Below are 17,582 nucleotides of genomic sequence, written 5' to 3' on the forward strand. Positions count from 1 at the left end.
ACAACATTAGAATTACAGAGAGGAGAGTTACTGTGCCAACAACTTAATTCCACAGAAGGCTTTCTCAACCAACGGCCTGATAATCGTTTTTGCATGTAGAATGTTCATTCCATTTCTATTCATGTTAATTCTATTTTCATGCATCTGTGTGTACCGAAAAAAACTCCTTATTGTAGGCAACTACTTAAACCACTTTTGGTCTTGAAATCTTTGGTTGTTTACCACACTACCGTACTCACTCTGTTTAGCACATGGCCTCACATGTGAATCCTTAAAAGAGATGGGTGGGGCTAAGGCTTAAGAGGGTGTGAATGATGCTGAACGGGTGTAGAACAAAGAAGAGCTCTCCAGTAGGTGTACCAAAACATTCAAGGGCATTTTCTCAAGTTTACAAGTTTATCAACTTTCAAAGCAGAATTACTTTCCCATTGTTCCTCAACTGTAGTGTATGATATACAATGTTGTAGCTCTACTTTTATCCAATGTAAAAAAATAAATAATAATTCACAATTTGCTTCATAAAACTGAATTGAGGTGGCCGGTCACAAACGTGGAATAATTCAAGGGGTGTGAATACTTTCTGAAGGCACTGGGAGTACTCAGTAGGACAACATAGGAAGGTGCTACATTTCTGAAAAACCACTCATATGCAGACTGTCAGCACTCCAACTACTAACGACAGTACAAATATGCCTTTCACTAAATAACAAGAATATTCTAAATGAATTCAGACTATTTAGGCTTAATTTACTAGGGGATTTGCTGCTGTATACATTAGAACAGTGTTTCCCAACCCTGGTCCAACCCTGGTCCAACCCTGGTCCATCCCTGGTCCAACCCTGGTCCAACCCTGGTCCATCCCTGGTCCATCCCTGGTCCAACCCTGGTCCAACCCAGGTCCATCCCTGGTCCAACCCTGGTCCAACCCTGGTCCAACCCTGGTCCATCCCTGGTCCAACCCTGGTCCATCCCTGGTCCAACCCTGGTCCAACCCTGGTCCATCCCTGGTCCATCCCTGGTCCAACCCTGGTCCAACCCTGGTCCATCCAATGTATACACCTTTTTAATAATGAGGAGTTTTTGTCCAGGGCTACAACGAAAATGTGTACTGTCGTAGGTACTCAAGGACTGGAGTTGGAACACACCGCAATAGAAGCTACTGTGCCATTAACATTAAAGGTTTATACAGTTCAATCTTTTTGCGTTGAATAACTAACTCACTCTCATTAATCTCCCTAACAGTTACCAATTGGCCACAGTAAACTAAACGGGTTACACTTCATTATGCATTTGATGAATAAGCCATTATAATTGCTCATTTGATTTGATTTATACATGTGTTTAAATTCATATTAATGCTTATGAAATGGCATTGTGAACTGTTTAGAAAACATTTATTTATGCGTATTCATTCAAGTGTTAACAAATGAATGTACAACCAACCTGGCTGAGTAGTTGTTGTAGAAGCATCCAGAATCGCTGACACTCTGAGGCCTGTAGAAGCATTGTGCATAGAGGTGGCGGATATCCATATTGATGGAGAAAAAACAAAACACTTCTATTTACAAAACGGTCTCAGTCTCACACTACTGGATGTGTTTCATTCCAGTACGACATACGGAGCTCTGAAATGGAAGTCTACAGCTCAGATCTTTTATCATCCTCTTACTTTGACCTCAAAAGATTATACAAACCCACCACACCAGGCTACAATTTGACAGTAGATTATACAAACCCACCAGGCTACAACTTGACAGTTGATTATAAAATCCCACTAGTCTTGAGTGCAGAGTAGACACAGGTCCAGAAACAAAGAGATGAGTGATACTGAAAGGCCTGTTGTAGAACAACAGCAGGACAACACTGTTGTCATGCTGTTGTTCTGCTGTTGTTCTGCTGTTGTCCTGCTGTTGTTCTGGTGTTGTCTTGCTGTTGTTCTGCTGTTGTTCTGCTGTTGTTCTGCTGTTGTTCTGCTGTTGTCTTGCTGTTGTCTTGCTGTTGTCCTGCTGTTGTCCTGCTGTTGTTCTGCTGTTGTCCTGCTGTTGTTGTGCTGTTGTTGTGCTGTTGTCTTGCTGTTGTCCTGCTGTTGTCCTGCTGTTGTCCTGCTGTTGTCCTGCTGTTGTTCTGCTGTTGTCCTGCTGTTGTCCTGCTGTTGTCCTGCTGTTGTTCTGCTGTTGTTCTGCTGTTGTTGTGCTGTTGTCTTGCTGTTGTCCTGCTGTTGTTCTGCTGTTGTTCTGGTGTTGTTCTGCTGTTGTTCTGCTGTTGTCCTGCTGTTGTTCTGCTGTTGTTCTGCTGTTGTTCTGGTGTTGTTCTGCTGTTGTTCTGCTGTTGTCTTGCTGTTGTCCTGCTGTTGTCCTGCTGTTGTCCTGCTGTTGTTCTGCTGTTGTCCTGCTGTTGTTCTGCTATTGTTCTGCTGTTGTTGTGCTGTTGTCTTGCTGTTGTCCTGCTGTTGTTCTGCTGTTGTTCTGCTGTTGTCCTGCTGTTGTTCTGCTGTTGTCTTGCTGTTGTCCTGCTGTTGTTCTGCTGTTGTCCTGCTGTTGTTCTGCTGTTGTCCTGCTGTTGTTCTGCTATTGTTCTGCTGTTGTCCTGCTGTTGTCCTGCTGTTGTCCTGCTGTTGTCCTGCTGTTGTTCTGCTGTTGTCTTGCTGTTGTCCTGCTGTTGTCCTGCTGTTGTTCTGCTGTTGTTCTGCTGTTGTTGTGCTGTTGTCTTGCTGTTGTCCTGCTGTTGTTCTGCTGTTGTTCTGGTGTTGTTCTGCTGTTGTTCTGCTGTTGTCCTGCTGTTGTTCTGCTGTTGTTCTGCTGTTGTTCTGGTGTTGTTCTGCTGTTGTTCTGCTGTTGTCTTGCTGTTGTCCTGCTGTTGTCCTGCTGTTGTCCTGCTGTTGTTGTGCTGTTGTCCTGCTGTTGTCCTGCTGTTGTTCTGCTGTTGTCTTGCTGTTGTCCTGCTGTTGTCCTGCTGTTGTCCTGCTGTTGTCCTGCTGTTGGTCTGCTGTTGTCTTGCTGTTGTCCTGCTGTTGTTCTGCTGTTGTTCTGCTGTTGTCCTGCTGTTGTTGTGCTGTTGTCCTGCTGTTGTCCTGCTGTTGTTCTGCTGTTGTCTTGCTGTTGTCCTGCTGTTGTCCTGCTGTTGTCCTGCTGTTGTCCTGCTGTTGGTCTGCTGTTGTCTTGCTGTTGTCCTGCTGTTGTTCTGCTGTTGTTCTGCTGTTGTCCTGCTGTTGTTGTGCTGTTGTCCTGCTGTTGTTCTGCTGTTGTTCTGGTGTTGTCCTGCTGTTGTTCTGCTGTTGTCCTGCTGTTGTTCTGCTGTTGTTCTGCTGTTGTTCTGCTATTGTTCTGCTGTTGTTGTGCTGTTGTCCTGCTGTTGTCCTGCTGTTGTCCTGCTGTTGTCCTGCTGTTGTCCTGCTGTTGTTCTGCTGTTGTCCTGCTGTTGTTCTGCTATTGTTCTGCTGTTGTTGTGCTGTTGTCTTGCTGTTGTCCTGCTGTTGTTCTGCTGTTGTTCTGCTGTTGTCCTGCTGTTGTTCTGCTGTTGTCTTGCTGTTGTCCTGCTGTTGTTCTGCTGTTGTCCTGCTGTTGTTCTGCTGTTGTCCTGCTGTTGTTCTGCTATTGTTCTGCTGTTGTTGTGCTGTTGTCCTGCTGTTGTTCTGCTGTTGTCCTGCTGTTGTTCTGCTGTTGTTCTGCTGTTGTCTTGCTGTTGTTCTGCTGTTGTTCTGCTGTTGTTCTGCTGTTGTCCTGCTGTTGTCTTGCTGTTGTCTTGCTGTTGTCCTGCTGTTGTCTTGCTGTTGTCTTGCTGTTGTTCTGCTATTGTTCTGCTGTTGTCTTGCTGTTTGACCCTGGGAGATTAGCCCATATACCACCCCAAGCTCCAGCTGTGACAGGGTGGAGACCTAACACACATACACTGAGAACGTATAGAACACACACACACACACACACACACACACACACACACACACACACACACACACACACACACACACACACACACACACACACACACACACACACACACACACACACACACACACACACACACACACACACACACAGGGTCCTAGCTGATTCCATAATGCCTGCTGATTATGGCAGGGGGTGGGTGCACGCCCCTCTCTCCCTCAATCCCCACCCTTTCCCCACCCTACTGTCTACTACAGCCCCTACCTTAAACCAGCCATCAGCCAGCTGTTGCCATGACCGCACATGTGGGGCCTGTCCTTATAGAGCGTATTGATTGGGATGCCCTGTGCTGTGTCCTCCAGCAGTGGCTCTGGATAATGATGAGGTCATGAGTGTTTGCTCTTGTCAACTTGTGGAAGGGATCCGTCTGAATAAGGTCAAAAACATATAGTTGATCTGTCTCTGGCACTCAAGTCAGTTATGAGGCTACGTACACACACACACACACACACACACACACACACACACACACACACACACACACACACACACACACACACACACACACACACGCTATACTCATTATGATAGTTACAGTATGATATACTCATTATGATAGTTACAGTATGCTTATACTCATTATAATAGTTACAGTACGCTATAATCATTATGATAGTTACATTATGATATACTCATTATGATAGTTACATTATGATATACTCATTATGATAGTTACAGTTTGATATACTCATTATGATAGTTACAGTATGATATACTCATTATGATAGTTACAGTATGATATACTCATTATGATAGTTACAGTATGATATACTCATTATGATAGTTATAGTACACTACATTCTGATTGGTTGACATGGAATCACTGAGGCAAGAGCACCACTATGGGTTTATTCGCTGTTTTCAATTGGTTAAACAAGTCCTCCTCAGTTAGGATTGGTTAAACAAGTCCTCCTCTGTTAGGATTGGTTAAACAAGTCCTCCTCTGTTAGGATTGGTTAAACAAGTCATCCTCAGTTAGGATTGGTTAAACAAGCCCTCCTCTGTTAGGATTGGTTAAACAAGTCCTCCTCAGTTAGGATTGGCTAAACAAGTCCTCCTCTGTTAGGATTGGTTAAACAAGTCCTCCTCTGTTAGGATTGGTTAAACAAGTCATCCTCTGTTAGGATTGGTTAAACAAGTCCTCCTCAGTTAGGATTGGCTAAACAAGTCCTCCTCTGTTAGGATTGGTTAAACAAGTCCTCCTCAGTTAGGATTGGTTAAACAAGCCCTCCTCAGTTAGGATTGGTTAAACAAGTCCTCCTCTGTTAGGATTGGTTAAACAAGTCCTCCTCTGTTAGGATTGGTTAAACAAGTCCTCCTCTGTTAGGATTGGTTAAACAAGCCCTCCTCAGTTAGGATTGGTTAAACAAGTCCTCCTCTGTTAGGATTGGTGGACAGAGCTTTGGGACACACCAGGCTGCATTATGCCGTTGTCAAGCTGAATTACTATCGTTGTCTGTCACTCCAGGAATCCAAAAACCCAGCTGGACTTCAACACAGATCCACGGTACTCACTAACTAACATAGAGCCCGTGGAAAATATGTTGTTGGTATCAAACATCGGAGCAAGACACATCAAAGATGGATGAATGATCTCAGTAGACTACAAGTCTTCCAAGATGAAAGGAATTGCAGTAATGACGTGGTCTGTGGTCGCCAAGGCGACGAAAGGGGTAAGTAAGTAGTAGACACATGGCTACAGCTCCTCCCCCCACCTACATCCCAAGCCCTCTGTACAGGCAGGTCCCTATCTGTCACTAATCCTTATTCTTAAAGGGAAATGCAGTAATTTTGGTACTGTAGCAACTGGCTAGTTATGGGTCTGAGGAAGCACTCTCACCGGGGAGTTACGGTAGCTAGCACAATTTCTGTTTGATGTTAATGGTCAGTCATCAACTGAAAGGTAAGGAGGATAGCAGATGTAGAGAGAGAGAGAGAGTTAGAGAGAGAGCTAGAGAGGGTTAGAGAGAGGAAGAGAGAGGGGGGGTTTGAGAGAGGGCAGGTGGAGTGAGGGTAAGAGGGAGACAGAGAGGGGGGTTAGAGAGAGGGAGAGGGTTAGACAGAGGGAGAGGGTTAGAGAGAGGGCAGGTTGAGTGAGGGTTTGAAAGAGAGAGGGAAGAGAGAGAGGCTGAGGTAGTTTTAAAGCCAATAAATGCAGGTTCAGCAACAGCAAAGCTCCCCAAGGACACCAGGCGCTGTTGTGCCTCCAGAATGCAGACAGGAAAATGGCTGCCAAGGTAAACAGAATCCTGACCTGAGTAGAAACAAATATGCTTGTCATTCTATAAGGACTTTTATTAAATTATATTTTCACAAGCTCATAAGTATATTATAAACTTGTTATTACAACATTAAACGGTTGAGTGGTCTCCAACTGTGTTCACTTTGGGGGTAAATGCATTTTGTTTGTCAAGTGACAATGTTCCTAAAGCTCTCACTCCCTCCAAAGATGAGTTATGTCATCATTGCGCATACAGTCAGATGTATGCCCTACACACTGACAGAAAGCATTTGTCCACAGTCCTGTGAGTGAATCCTGGTATTGGCCCTTAGCTAGAGAGTCATTAAACAGCTAAATTCCCCATTCCAGCAATGTCACAGAGCTTCCTCAGGTGATTCTTCCTTCATACTGACTACATCTGTCACGGTCGTGATTAAAGACGGACCAAGGCGCAGTGTGCGTAGAGTTCCACATCTTTATTAACCTGGAAACTTCAACAAAACAAGAAACGAACAACGAACCGTGAAAGTCGTGGTGCACAATAACACAAACAATATCCCACAACCCAGGTGGGAACAATGGAGAACTTAAGTATGATCCCCAAATTAGAGACAACGATAATCAGCCGCCTCTAATTGGGAACCATACCAAGCACACCAACATAGAAATATAAAAACTAGAACACCCCTCCTAGTCACGCCCTGACCTACAACACCATAGAGAACCAAGGGCTCTCTATGGACAGGGCGTGACAACATCACCTGGGTTGTGTTCATTAGGGCACACCGTAGCATAAAACCTAAAAAGAAAAGTCCAGGTTTTCACTCCCTGTTTATTAACTCAGTTTTCTTCCGTTTGGCACTTAATGAACACAACCCCAAAAATCCAGTCCTCACAAACTACTACTATTCCTTGATTAGAACATTTTGGAAAGTGGAATTTCAGTTTAGTTCCTGAATTTACAGAATTTAAATGGAATTGACCTCAACCCTGGTCCCAGTCTCTGTAATCTCCTCAGTCCATATATCTCGAGATCCACCCAGCCTGCTGGTAGTAGGAGTCCTAACCCTGACTATATTATTGTCTTAACATCATTGTCCAATCACATCTCTGATTTATACACTTCACACCTGAATAGTCAAATTCCCAACAACGGCAACATCAGTTGTATCAAAGAACTATCTACCAATACCATTTCTCAACTATCCTGAACATACAGTATACTACTGTATCAACAGAACATTCTGAGGCAAATGGATAAGACAAAAGCGACACAGTGAGAAAGGCATTATCCTTACCCGAAATCGTCAAAGGAATACATGGTTGGCAGATGGTTTCAATGGAAGAGGTAGAAGTAGATAGTCTTGCACAAGACGAAAGGTGGGGAAGGTTACACGGAAAGGAAAGCATCAGTCAGAGTGGAGAGGTCAGAGTGGAGAGGTCTTCACACCTCATCTTCTATCTTCCTCAGAGGAGGTTCAAATAACCCTCATTCTAGAAGCACAATAATCCACATTCACCAGAACTGATGTGAAGGAAGAAGAGCACAGACAGCTTAGAGACTGAGTGAAAGAGAGATGGAAGGAGTGTGAGAGTGTGTTTGTGAGAGAGAGAGTGAGTCAGTAAGAGAGAGAGAGATAGGGAGGAGAGAGAGAGTCAGAGAGAGAGTCAGAGCAAGAGAGTAGGAGAGAGAGAGAGAGTCAGAGCGAGAGAGTAAGAGAGAGTCAGAGAGAGAGAGGTAGAGAGTCAGAGCGAGTCAGTAAGAGAGAGAGGCAAGAGAGAGTTAGAGAGAGAGTCAGAGAGAAAGTCTGAGCGAGTCAGTAAGAGAGAGAGCGGAAAGAGAGAGTCAGAGAACGTGATCACACCAGCAGTCACCTTGCCCCATACTCACATCCACTCGGAGGATTGGAGGGCTGTATAGCCTATCTGCCTCCGAGTAGTCATTGGATTTACTGAAAGAGCAACATGATCCCTGTAATCAGTGAATAACCACAGCATGATAGCCTGATCACAGATTTGTTTGTGCTGTATAACCAACTCCTAAAGTCATTGTCAAGAGAGAGAGAGAGAGATGGCGCCTGTCATGTATTGTCATGTTGTGTCTTGTTTCTGTCCTTTCCCTTCACCCTGTCTCCCTCTGCTGGTCGTTATTAGGTTACCTTTTCTCCCCCTCTTTCCCCCAGCTGTTCCTTGTCTCCTCCTAACTACCTCGTCACCCCTTTTCCCACCTGTTCCCTTTTTCCCTCTGATTAGTCCTCTATATCTCTCTCTGTTTTTGTTTCTGTCTTCGTCGGATTCTTGTTTGTGTTATTCATGCCTGAACCAGACTATCGTCATGTTTGCTGCAACCTTGTCCTGTCCTGTCGCAATCTGCCGGTCCATCTGAGCCTACGTTTGTTTTGTTATTAAAGAAGCTCTGTTTACGTTAATTCGCTTTTGGGTCCTCATTCACGCACCGTAACAGAAGAATCCGACCAAGAATGGACCCAGCGACTTCGGATCCTCTCCACTCAGCCGTCGAGATCCAGGGAGCGATGCTAGGCAGACACGAGCAGGAATTGTCTGCTGCTCGACATGCCGTTGAGACCCTGGCCACCCAAGTCTCCAACCTCACAGAACAGGTTCACCATCTCCGCCTCGATCCACCGGCCACTTCCAGGGCTTTCGAATCTCCGGAGCCCAGAATCAATAACCCGCCGTGTTACTCTGGGGAGCCCACTGAATGCCGCTCGTTCCTCACCCAGTGTGATATTGTGTTTTCTCTCCAGCCCAACACTTACTCCAGGAGCACTGCTCGTATCGCCTACGTCATATCTCTCCTTACTGGACGGGCTCGTGAGTGGGGCACGGCAATCTGGGAGGCAAGGGCTGAGTGTACTAACCAGTATCAGGACTTTAAGGAGGAGATGATACGGGTTTTTGATCGATCTGTTTTTGGGGAGGAGGCTTCCAGGGCCCTGTCTTCCCTATGTCAAGGTAATCGATCCATAACAGACTACTCTATTGAGTTTCGCACTCTTGCTGCCTCCAGTGGCTGGAACGAGCCGGCTTTGCTCGCTCGTTTTCTGGAGGGTCTCCGCGCAGAGGTAAAGGATGAGATTCTCTCCCGGGAGGTTCCTTCCAGCGTGGATTCCTTGATTGAACTTGCTATTCGCATTGAGCGACGGGTTGATCTTCGTCACCGAGCTCGTGGAAAGGAGCTCGCGTTCTCCGTTGCCCCCCTCTCCGCATCACTACCATCTTCCTCTGCCGGCTCGGGTGCTGAGCCTATGCAGCTGGGAGGTATCCGCATCTCGACTAAAGAGAGGGAACGGAGAATCACCAACCGCCTCTGTCTCTATTGCGGTTCCGCTGGTCATTTTGTCACTTCATGTCCAGTAAAAGCCAGAGCTCATCAGTAAGCGGAGGGCTACTGGTGAGCGCTACTACTCCTGTCTCTCCTTCAAGATCCTGCACTACCTTGTCGGTCCATCTACGCTGGACCGGTTCGTCAGCTTCCTGCAGTGCCTTAATAGACTCTGGGGCGGAGGGCTGTTTTATGGACGAGACCTGGGCTCGGGAACATGACATTCCTCTCAGACAGTTAAGGGAGCCCACGGCCTTGTTCGCCTTGGATGGTAGTCCTCTCCCCAGGATTCAGCGTGAGACGCTACCTTTAACCCTCACTGTCTCTGGTAATCATAGCGAAACCATTTCTTTTTTAATTTTTCGTTCACCTTTTACACCTGTTGTTTTGGGCCATCCCTGGCTAGTTTGTCATAATCCTTCTATTAATTGGTCTAGTAATTCTATCCTCTCCTGGAACGTCTCTTGTCATGTGAAATGTTTAATGTCTGCTATCCCTCCTGTTTCCTCTGTCTCTTCTTCACAGGAGGAGCCTGGTGATTTGACAGGGGTGCCGGAGGAATATCACGATCTGCGCACGGTGTTCAGTCGGTCCAGGGCCACCTCTCTTCCTCCACACCGGTCGTATGATTGTAGTATTGATCTCCTTCCGGGAACCACTCCCCCCCGGGGTAGACTATACTCTCTGTCGGCTCCCGAACGTAAGGCTCTCGAAGATTATTTGTCTGTAGCTCTTGCCGCCGGTACCATAGTCCCCTCCTCCTCTCCCGCCGGAGCGGGGTTTTTTTTTGTTAAGAAGAAGGACGGGTCCCTGCGCCCCTGCATAGATTATCGAGGGCTGAATGACATAACAGTGAAGAATCGTTATCCGCTTCCTCTTATGTCTTCAGCCTTCGAGATCCTGCAGGGAGCCAGGTTTTTCACTAAGTTGGACCTTCGTAACGCTTACCATCTCGTGCGCATCAGGGAGGGGGACGAGTGTAAGACGGCGTTTAACACTCCGTTAGGGCACTTTGAATACCGGGTTCTTCCTTTCGGCCTCGCTAACGCTCCAGCTGTCTTTCAGGCATTAGTCAATGATGTCCTGAGAGACATGCTGAACATCTTTGTTTTCGTTTACCTTGACGATATCCTGATTTTTTCACCGTCACTCCAGATTCATGTTCAGCACGTTCGACGTGTCCTCCAGCGCCTTTTAGAGAATTGTCTTTTTGTGAAGGCTGAGAAGTGCACTTTTCATGCCTCCTCCGTCACATTTCTCGGTTCTGTTATTTCCGCTGAAGGCATTAAGATGGATCCCGCTAAGGTCCAAGCTGTCATTGATTGGCCCGTCCCTAAGTCACGCGTCGAGCTGCAGCGCTTTCTCGGCTTCGCGAACTTCTATCGTCGTTTCATCCGTAATTTCGGTCAGGTGGCAGCTCCTCTCACAGCCCTTACTTCTGTCAAGACGTGCTTTAAGTGGTCCGTTTCCGCCCAGGGAGCTTTTGATCTCCTCAAGAATCGTTTTACATCCGCTCCTATCCTTGTTACACCTGACGTCTCTAGACAGTTCGTTGTCGAGGTTGACGCGTCAGAGGTGGGCGTGGGAGCCATTCTTTCTCAGCGCTCCCTCTCTGACGACAAGGTCCACCCTTGCGCGTATTTTTCTCATCGCCTGTCGCCGTCGGAACGTAACTATGATGTGGGAAACCGCGAACTGCTCGCCATCCGCTTAGCCCTAGGCGAATGGCGACAGTGGTTGGAGGGGGCGACCGTTCCTTTTGTCGTTTGGACTGACCATAGGAACCTTGAGTACATCCGTTCTGCCAAACGACTTAATGCGCGTCAGGCGCGCTGGGCGCTGTTTTTCGCTCGTTTCGAGTTCGTGATTTCTTATCGTCCGGGCTCTAAGAACACCAAGCCTGATGCTTTATCTCGTCTCTTCAGTTCTTCAGTAGCCTCCACTGACCCCGAGGGGATTCTCCCTGAGGGGCGTGTTGTCGGGTTGACTGTCTGGGGAATTGAGAGGCAGGTAAAGCAAGCACTCACTCAAACTCCGTCGCCGCGCGCTTGTCCCAGGAACCTTCTTTTCGTTCCCGTTCCTACTCGTCTGGCCGTTCTTCAGTGGGCTCACTCTGCCAAGTTAGCCGGCCACCCTGGCGTTCGGGGTACGCTTGCTTCCATTCGCCAGCGTTTTTGGTGGCCCACCCGGGAGCATGACACGCGTCGCTTCGTGGCTGCTTGTTCGGTCTGCGCGCAGACTAAGTCCGGTAACTCCCCTCCTGCTGGCCGTCTCAGGCCGCTTCCCATTCCCTCTCGACCGTGGTCTCACATCGCCTTAGATTTTGTCACCGGACTGCCTTCGTCAGCGGGGAAGACTGTTATTCTTACGGTTGTCGACAGGTTCTCTAAGGCGGCTCATTTTATTCCCCTTGCTAAGCTTCCTTCTGCTAAAGAGACGGCACAAATCATCATCGAGAATGTTTTCAGAATTCATGGCCTTCCGTCAGACGTCGTTTCGGACAGAGGTCCGCAATTCACGTCTCAATTTTGGAGGGAGTTTTGCCGTTTGATTGGGGCTTCCGTCAGTCTCTCTTCCGGCTTTCACCCCCAGTCTAACGGTCAAGCAGAACGGGCCAATCAGACTATTGGTCGCATCTTACGCAGTCTTTCTTTTCGCAACCCTGCGTCTTGGTCAGAACAGCTCCCCTGGGCAGAATACGCCCACAACTCGCTTCCTTCGTCTGCGACCGGGCTATCTCCTTTTCAGAGTAGCCTCGGGTACCAGCCTCCGCTGTTCTCTTCTCAGTTCGCCGAGTCCAGCGTCCCCTCCGCTCAGGCTTTTGTCCAACGTTGCGAGCGCACCTGGAAGAGGGTCAGGTCTGCACTTTGCCGTTATAGGGCGCAGACTGTGAGGGCTGCTAATAAGCGTAGAACTAAGAGTCCTAGATATTGTCGCGGTCAGAGAGTTTGGCTCTCCACTCAGAACCTTCCCCTTAAGACCGCTTCTCGCAAGTTGACCCCGCGGTTCATTGGTCCGTTCCGTATTTCCCAGATCATTAATCCTGTCGCAGTTCGACTTCTTCTTCCGCGATATCTTCGTCGCGTCCACCCGGTCTTCCATGTCTCCTGTGTCAAGCCCGTTCTTCGCGCCCCCGCTCGTCTCCCCCCCCCCCCCCCATCCTTGTCGAGGGCGCACCCATCTACAGGGTCCGTAGGATTTTGGACATGCGTCCTCGGGGCCGTGGTCATCAGTACCTAGTAGATTGGGAGGGGTACGGTCCTGAGGAGAGGAGTTGGGTTCCCTCTCGGGACGTGCTGGACCGTGCGCTGATCGATGATTTCCTCCGTTGCCGCCAGGTTTCCTACTCGAGTGCGCCAGGAGGCGCTCGGTGAGTGGGGGGGTACTGTCATGTATTGTCATGTTGTGTCTTGTTTCTGTCCTTTCCCTTCACCCTGTCTCCCTCTGCTGGTCGTTATTAGGTTACCTTTTCTCCCCCTCTTTCCCCCAGCTGTTCCTTGTCTCCTCCTAACTACCTCGTCACCCCTTTTCCCACCTGTTCCCTTTTTCCCTCTGATTAGTCCTCTATATCTCTCTCTGTTTTTGTTTCTGTCTTTGTCGGATTCTTGTTTGTGTTATTCATGCCTGAACCAGACTATCGTCATGTTTGCTGCAACCTTGTCCTGTCCTGTCGGAATCTGCCGGTCCATCTGAGCCTACGTTTGTTTTGTTATTAAAGAAGCTCTGTTTACGTTAATTCGCTTTTGGGTCCTCATTCACGCACCGTAACAGCGCCAGAGAAGATGGCAAACATGCTACGTGCCTCCAGCCGATTGTGTTTTTTTTGTTCATTTTTTGCATTGTTTGTAACTTTTTTTTTTTAAACATATTTTGTACACAATGTTGCCGCTACCGAAAATAACTTCTAGACATCAGGACTGCGATTACTCACCACGGACTGGCAGAATCCTTTTTTTCCCTTTCACGACTCTGACGAGCCCGATGTGAAGGATATACTGCTTCCTGGGGAACAGGCCCCGATCTCCGTGATCTGCGTGAAGAGGAGGTGGAGAAAAAGGGGCCGAAGTTCGGGCTGCCTTCTGAGAATTCATAGGCGAACGAATAAGCCCCTACTTCCCTCCATTCTGCTAGCAAACGTGCAATCTTTGGAGAATAAAATCGACGAGTTACGCGTAAGATAAAACCACCAACAGGATATTAAAAACTGTAACATCTTATGCTTCACGGAGTCGTGGCTGAACGACGACAATGTCAACATACAGCTGGCTGGTTATACGATGGACCGGCAGGATAGAACAACGGCGTCTGGTAAGACAAGGGGCGGCGTACTATGTATTTTTGTAAATAACAGCTGGTGCACGATATCTAAGGAAGTCATGAGCTATTGCTCGCCCGAGGTAGAGTTTCTCATGATAAGCTGTAGATCACGCTATCTACCTAGAGAGTTTTCATCTGTGTTCTTTGTAGCTGTTTACATACCACCACAGTCAGAGGCTGGCACTAAGACAGCATTGAATGAGCTGTATTTCGCCATAAGCAAACAAGAAAAAATGCTCACCCAGAGGCGGCGCTCCTAGTAGCCGGGGACTTTAATGCAGGGAATCTTAAATCCGTTTTACCAAATTTCTATCAGAATGTTAAATGTGCAACCAGAGGAAAAAGAACGCTGGACCACCTATCCTCCACACACAGAGACGCATACAAAGCTCTCCCTCGCCCTCTACTTGGCAAATCTGACCATAATTCCATCCTGCTGATTCCTGCTTACAAGCAAAAATTAAAGCAGGAAGCACCAGTGACTCGATCGATTAAAAAGTGGTCAGATGGAGCAGCTGCTAAGCTGCAGGACTGTTTTGCTAGCACAGACTGGAATATGTTCCAGAATTCCTCTGATGGCATTGAGGAGTACACCACATCAGTAATTGGCTTCATCAATACAGTACCTTGCAAAAGTATTCATCCCCCTTGGTGTTTTTCCTATTTTGTTGCATTACAACCTGTAATTTAAATTGATTTTTATTTGTATTTCATGTAATGGACACAAAATAGTCCTAACTGGTGAAGTGAAATTAAAAAAGTAACTTGTTTCAAAGAATAATTTAAAAAAAAGGAAAAGTGGTGCGTGCATATGTATTCACCCCCTTTGTTAGGAAGCCTCTAAATAAGATCTGGTGCAACCAATTACCTTCAGAAGTCACGTAATTAGTTAAATAAAGTCCAACTGTGTGCAATCTAAGTGTCACATGGTCTGTCACATGATCTCAGTATATATACACCTGCTTTGAAAGCCACCAGTGTCTGCAACACCACTAAGCAAGGGGCACCACCAAGCAAGCAGCACCATGAAGACCAAGGAGCTCTCCAAACAGGTCAGGGACAAAGTCGTGGAGAAGTTTAGATCAGGGTTGAGTTATAAAAAAATATCAGAAATCTTAAACATCCCACAGAGCACCATTAAATCCATAATCAAAAAATGGAAAGAATATGGCACCACAACCATCCTGCCAAGAGAAGGCCGCCCACCAAAACTCACAGACGGCAAGGAGGGCATTAATCAGAGAGGCTACAAAGAGACCAAAGATAACCCTGAAGGAGTTGCAAAGCTCCACAACGGAGATTGGAGTATCTGTCCAAACGTGTTTGGCGATGTGGGAGACTCCCCAAACAAATGAAAGAAGGTACTCACCCAGATGAAACTAAAACTCAGATGAGACTAAAACTGAGCTTTTGGCAATCAAAGAAAACACTATGTCTGGTGCAAACCCAACACCTCTCATCATCCTGAGAATACAGTGAAGCATGGTGGTGATGGGGATGTTTTTCATCGGCAGGGGCTGGGAAACTAGTCAGAATTGAAGGAATGATGGAAGGCGCTAAATACAGGGAAATTCTTGAGGGAAACCTGTTGCAGTCGACCAGAGATTTGAGACTGGGACGGAGGTTCACATTCCAGCAGGACAATGACCCTGAGCATACTGCTAAAGCAACACTCGAGTGGTTTAAGGGGAAACATTTAAATGTCTTGGAATGGCCTAGTCAAAGCCCAGACATCAATCCAATTGAGAATCTGTGGTATGACTTAAAGATTGCTGTACACCAGCGGAACCCATCCAACTTGAAGGAGCTGGAGCAGTTTTGTCTTGAAGAATGGGCAAAAATCTACAGACTACAAAGGGAAGCACAGACGAGAGCTGCCCAGTGACACGAGCCTACCAGATGAGCTAAACTACTTCTATGCTCGCTTCGAGGCAAATAACACTGAAACATGCATGAGAGCACCAGCTGTTCCGGAAGACTGTGTGATCACGCTCTCAAGCTGATGTGAGTAAGACCTTTAAACAGGTCAACATTCACAAGGCCGCTGGGCCAGATGGATTACCAGGACGTATACTGCGAGCATGCGCTGACCAATGGGCAAGTGTCTTCACTGACATATTCAATCTCTCCCTGTACAAATCTGTAATACCAACATGTTTTAAGCAGACCACCATAGTGCCTGTGCCCAAAAACACTAAGGTAACTTGCCTAAATGACCCCCGACCCGTAGCACTCACGCCTGTAGCCATGAAGTGCTTTGAATCCTGTCCGGGTTGGCGCCTCCTTCGGGTTTGTGCCGTGAGGGAGATCTTCATGGGCTATACTCGGCCTTGTCTCAGGTTAGTAATTTGGTGGTTGAAGATATCCCTCTAGTGGTGTGGGGGCTGTGCTTTGGCAAAGTGGGTGGGGTTATATCCTGCCTGGTTGGCCCTGTCTGGGGGTATCGTGTCTCCCGACCCCTCCTGTCTCAGCTTTCAGTATTTATGCTGCAATAGTTTATATGTCGGGGACTAGGGTCAGTCTGTTATATCTGGAGTATTTCTCCTGTCTTATCCGGTATCTTGTGTGAATTTTAAGCATGCTCTCTCTAATTCTCTTCCTTTCTCTCTTTCTGTACAGCACTTTGTGACATTGGCTGATGTAAAAGGGGCTTTATAAATACATTTGATTGAATTGGATTGTGTGTGTGCTATTCAGAGGGTGAATGAGCAAGACAAAATATTTAAGTTACTTTGAAAGGGGTATGGTGGTAGGTGCCAGGCGCACCGGTTTGTGTCAAGAACTGCAACGTTGCTCGGTTTTTCACGCTCAACAGTTTCCCGTGTGTGTCAAGAATGGTCCACCACCCAAAGGACATCCAGCCAACTTGACACAGCTGTGGTAAGCATTGGAGTCAACACGGGCCAGTATCCCTGTACCAAGCTTTCAACACCTTGTAGAGTCCATGCCCCAACGGATGGAGACTGTTCTGGGGGGGAAATGGGGGAGGTGCAACTCAATATAATGAAAGGTGTTCCTAATGTTTTCTATACTCAGTGTATATACACACACATACACACAGACTGCAAAGAACATGCCAAATAAGGATTCCTTTTATTTTCTAGAGCTGAGATTTAGTCATTTGAAACTACATAGTTGGTTGGTCTGGTTTCGTAGTGAGCATACAAGAAGCAGTCTCTTCATCAATAAACTGCAGAGGACATCTTAGTAGAATGTGATGAATATGATAGCGCTAGAGCTCGTTGAGCTGTATCACACAAACCATCACCGATCTGAGAAGCCTGTAGAAAAAAACGCGGAACTCAGGATTTTCATAGCGTATTCTACCTTTTCTTTCGGTGGATGAGTCACTGCGGCAATCGTGCTTGCGTTTCCCAGGAGACTTCTCCCTGTGCAATGACTGAGTACGGCTGGCAGGGAGAATACAGATTAATCATAGCAATGATAAAAAACACTTACACTAAAGCTATAAATAGCCCTGCATAGGGAAGTTGTGGGATTGCAGTGGCTGCAATCGAAGCACTGAGGCTGAATAAATCATTGAATTGAATCCGTTCCCCGGTTCCCAGTCACCTTACGTCCATCTGATGATTTAAGGATTCCCTTTAACACTCCCTTTTCGCTTCCTGACTGAGAGAACAGCCAGACACAGGCTACAGGACACACAGAGTGCTTCCTGAATGAGAGAACAGCCAGACACAGGCTACAGGACACACAGAGTGCTTCCTGACTGAGAGAACAGCCAGACACAGGC

General features: G+C 47.0%; 1 protein-coding gene across 16 annotated transcripts in view; it reads right to left on the minus strand.

Annotated features, from left to right (window-relative positions):
• evla (Enah/Vasp-like a) overlaps positions 1–17,582 on the minus strand; it is a 66,398-nt gene that overhangs the window by 43,831 nt on the left and 4,985 nt on the right. For 3 of the 16 annotated variants that reach the window (XM_090211577.1, XM_090211570.1, XM_090211569.1), the window contains exon 1: positions 1,444–1,676. The exons of 5 other annotated variants lie outside the window; for them this stretch is intronic. In XM_090211577.1, the coding sequence (XP_090067703.1) occupies positions 1,444–1,532 (89 nt within the window). In that variant the 5' untranslated portion in view covers positions 1,533–1,676. 8 more of the 16 variants (XM_090211575.1, XM_090211567.1, XM_090211571.1 and 5 more) reach the window with 7 other exon arrangements.

The sequence above is a fragment of the Oncorhynchus mykiss genome, chromosome 19, assembly GCF_057628025.1.
Source record: "Oncorhynchus mykiss isolate SJ-2025 chromosome 19, ASM5762802v1, whole genome shotgun sequence".
Lineage (NCBI taxonomy): Eukaryota > Metazoa > Chordata > Actinopteri > Salmoniformes > Salmonidae > Oncorhynchus > Oncorhynchus mykiss.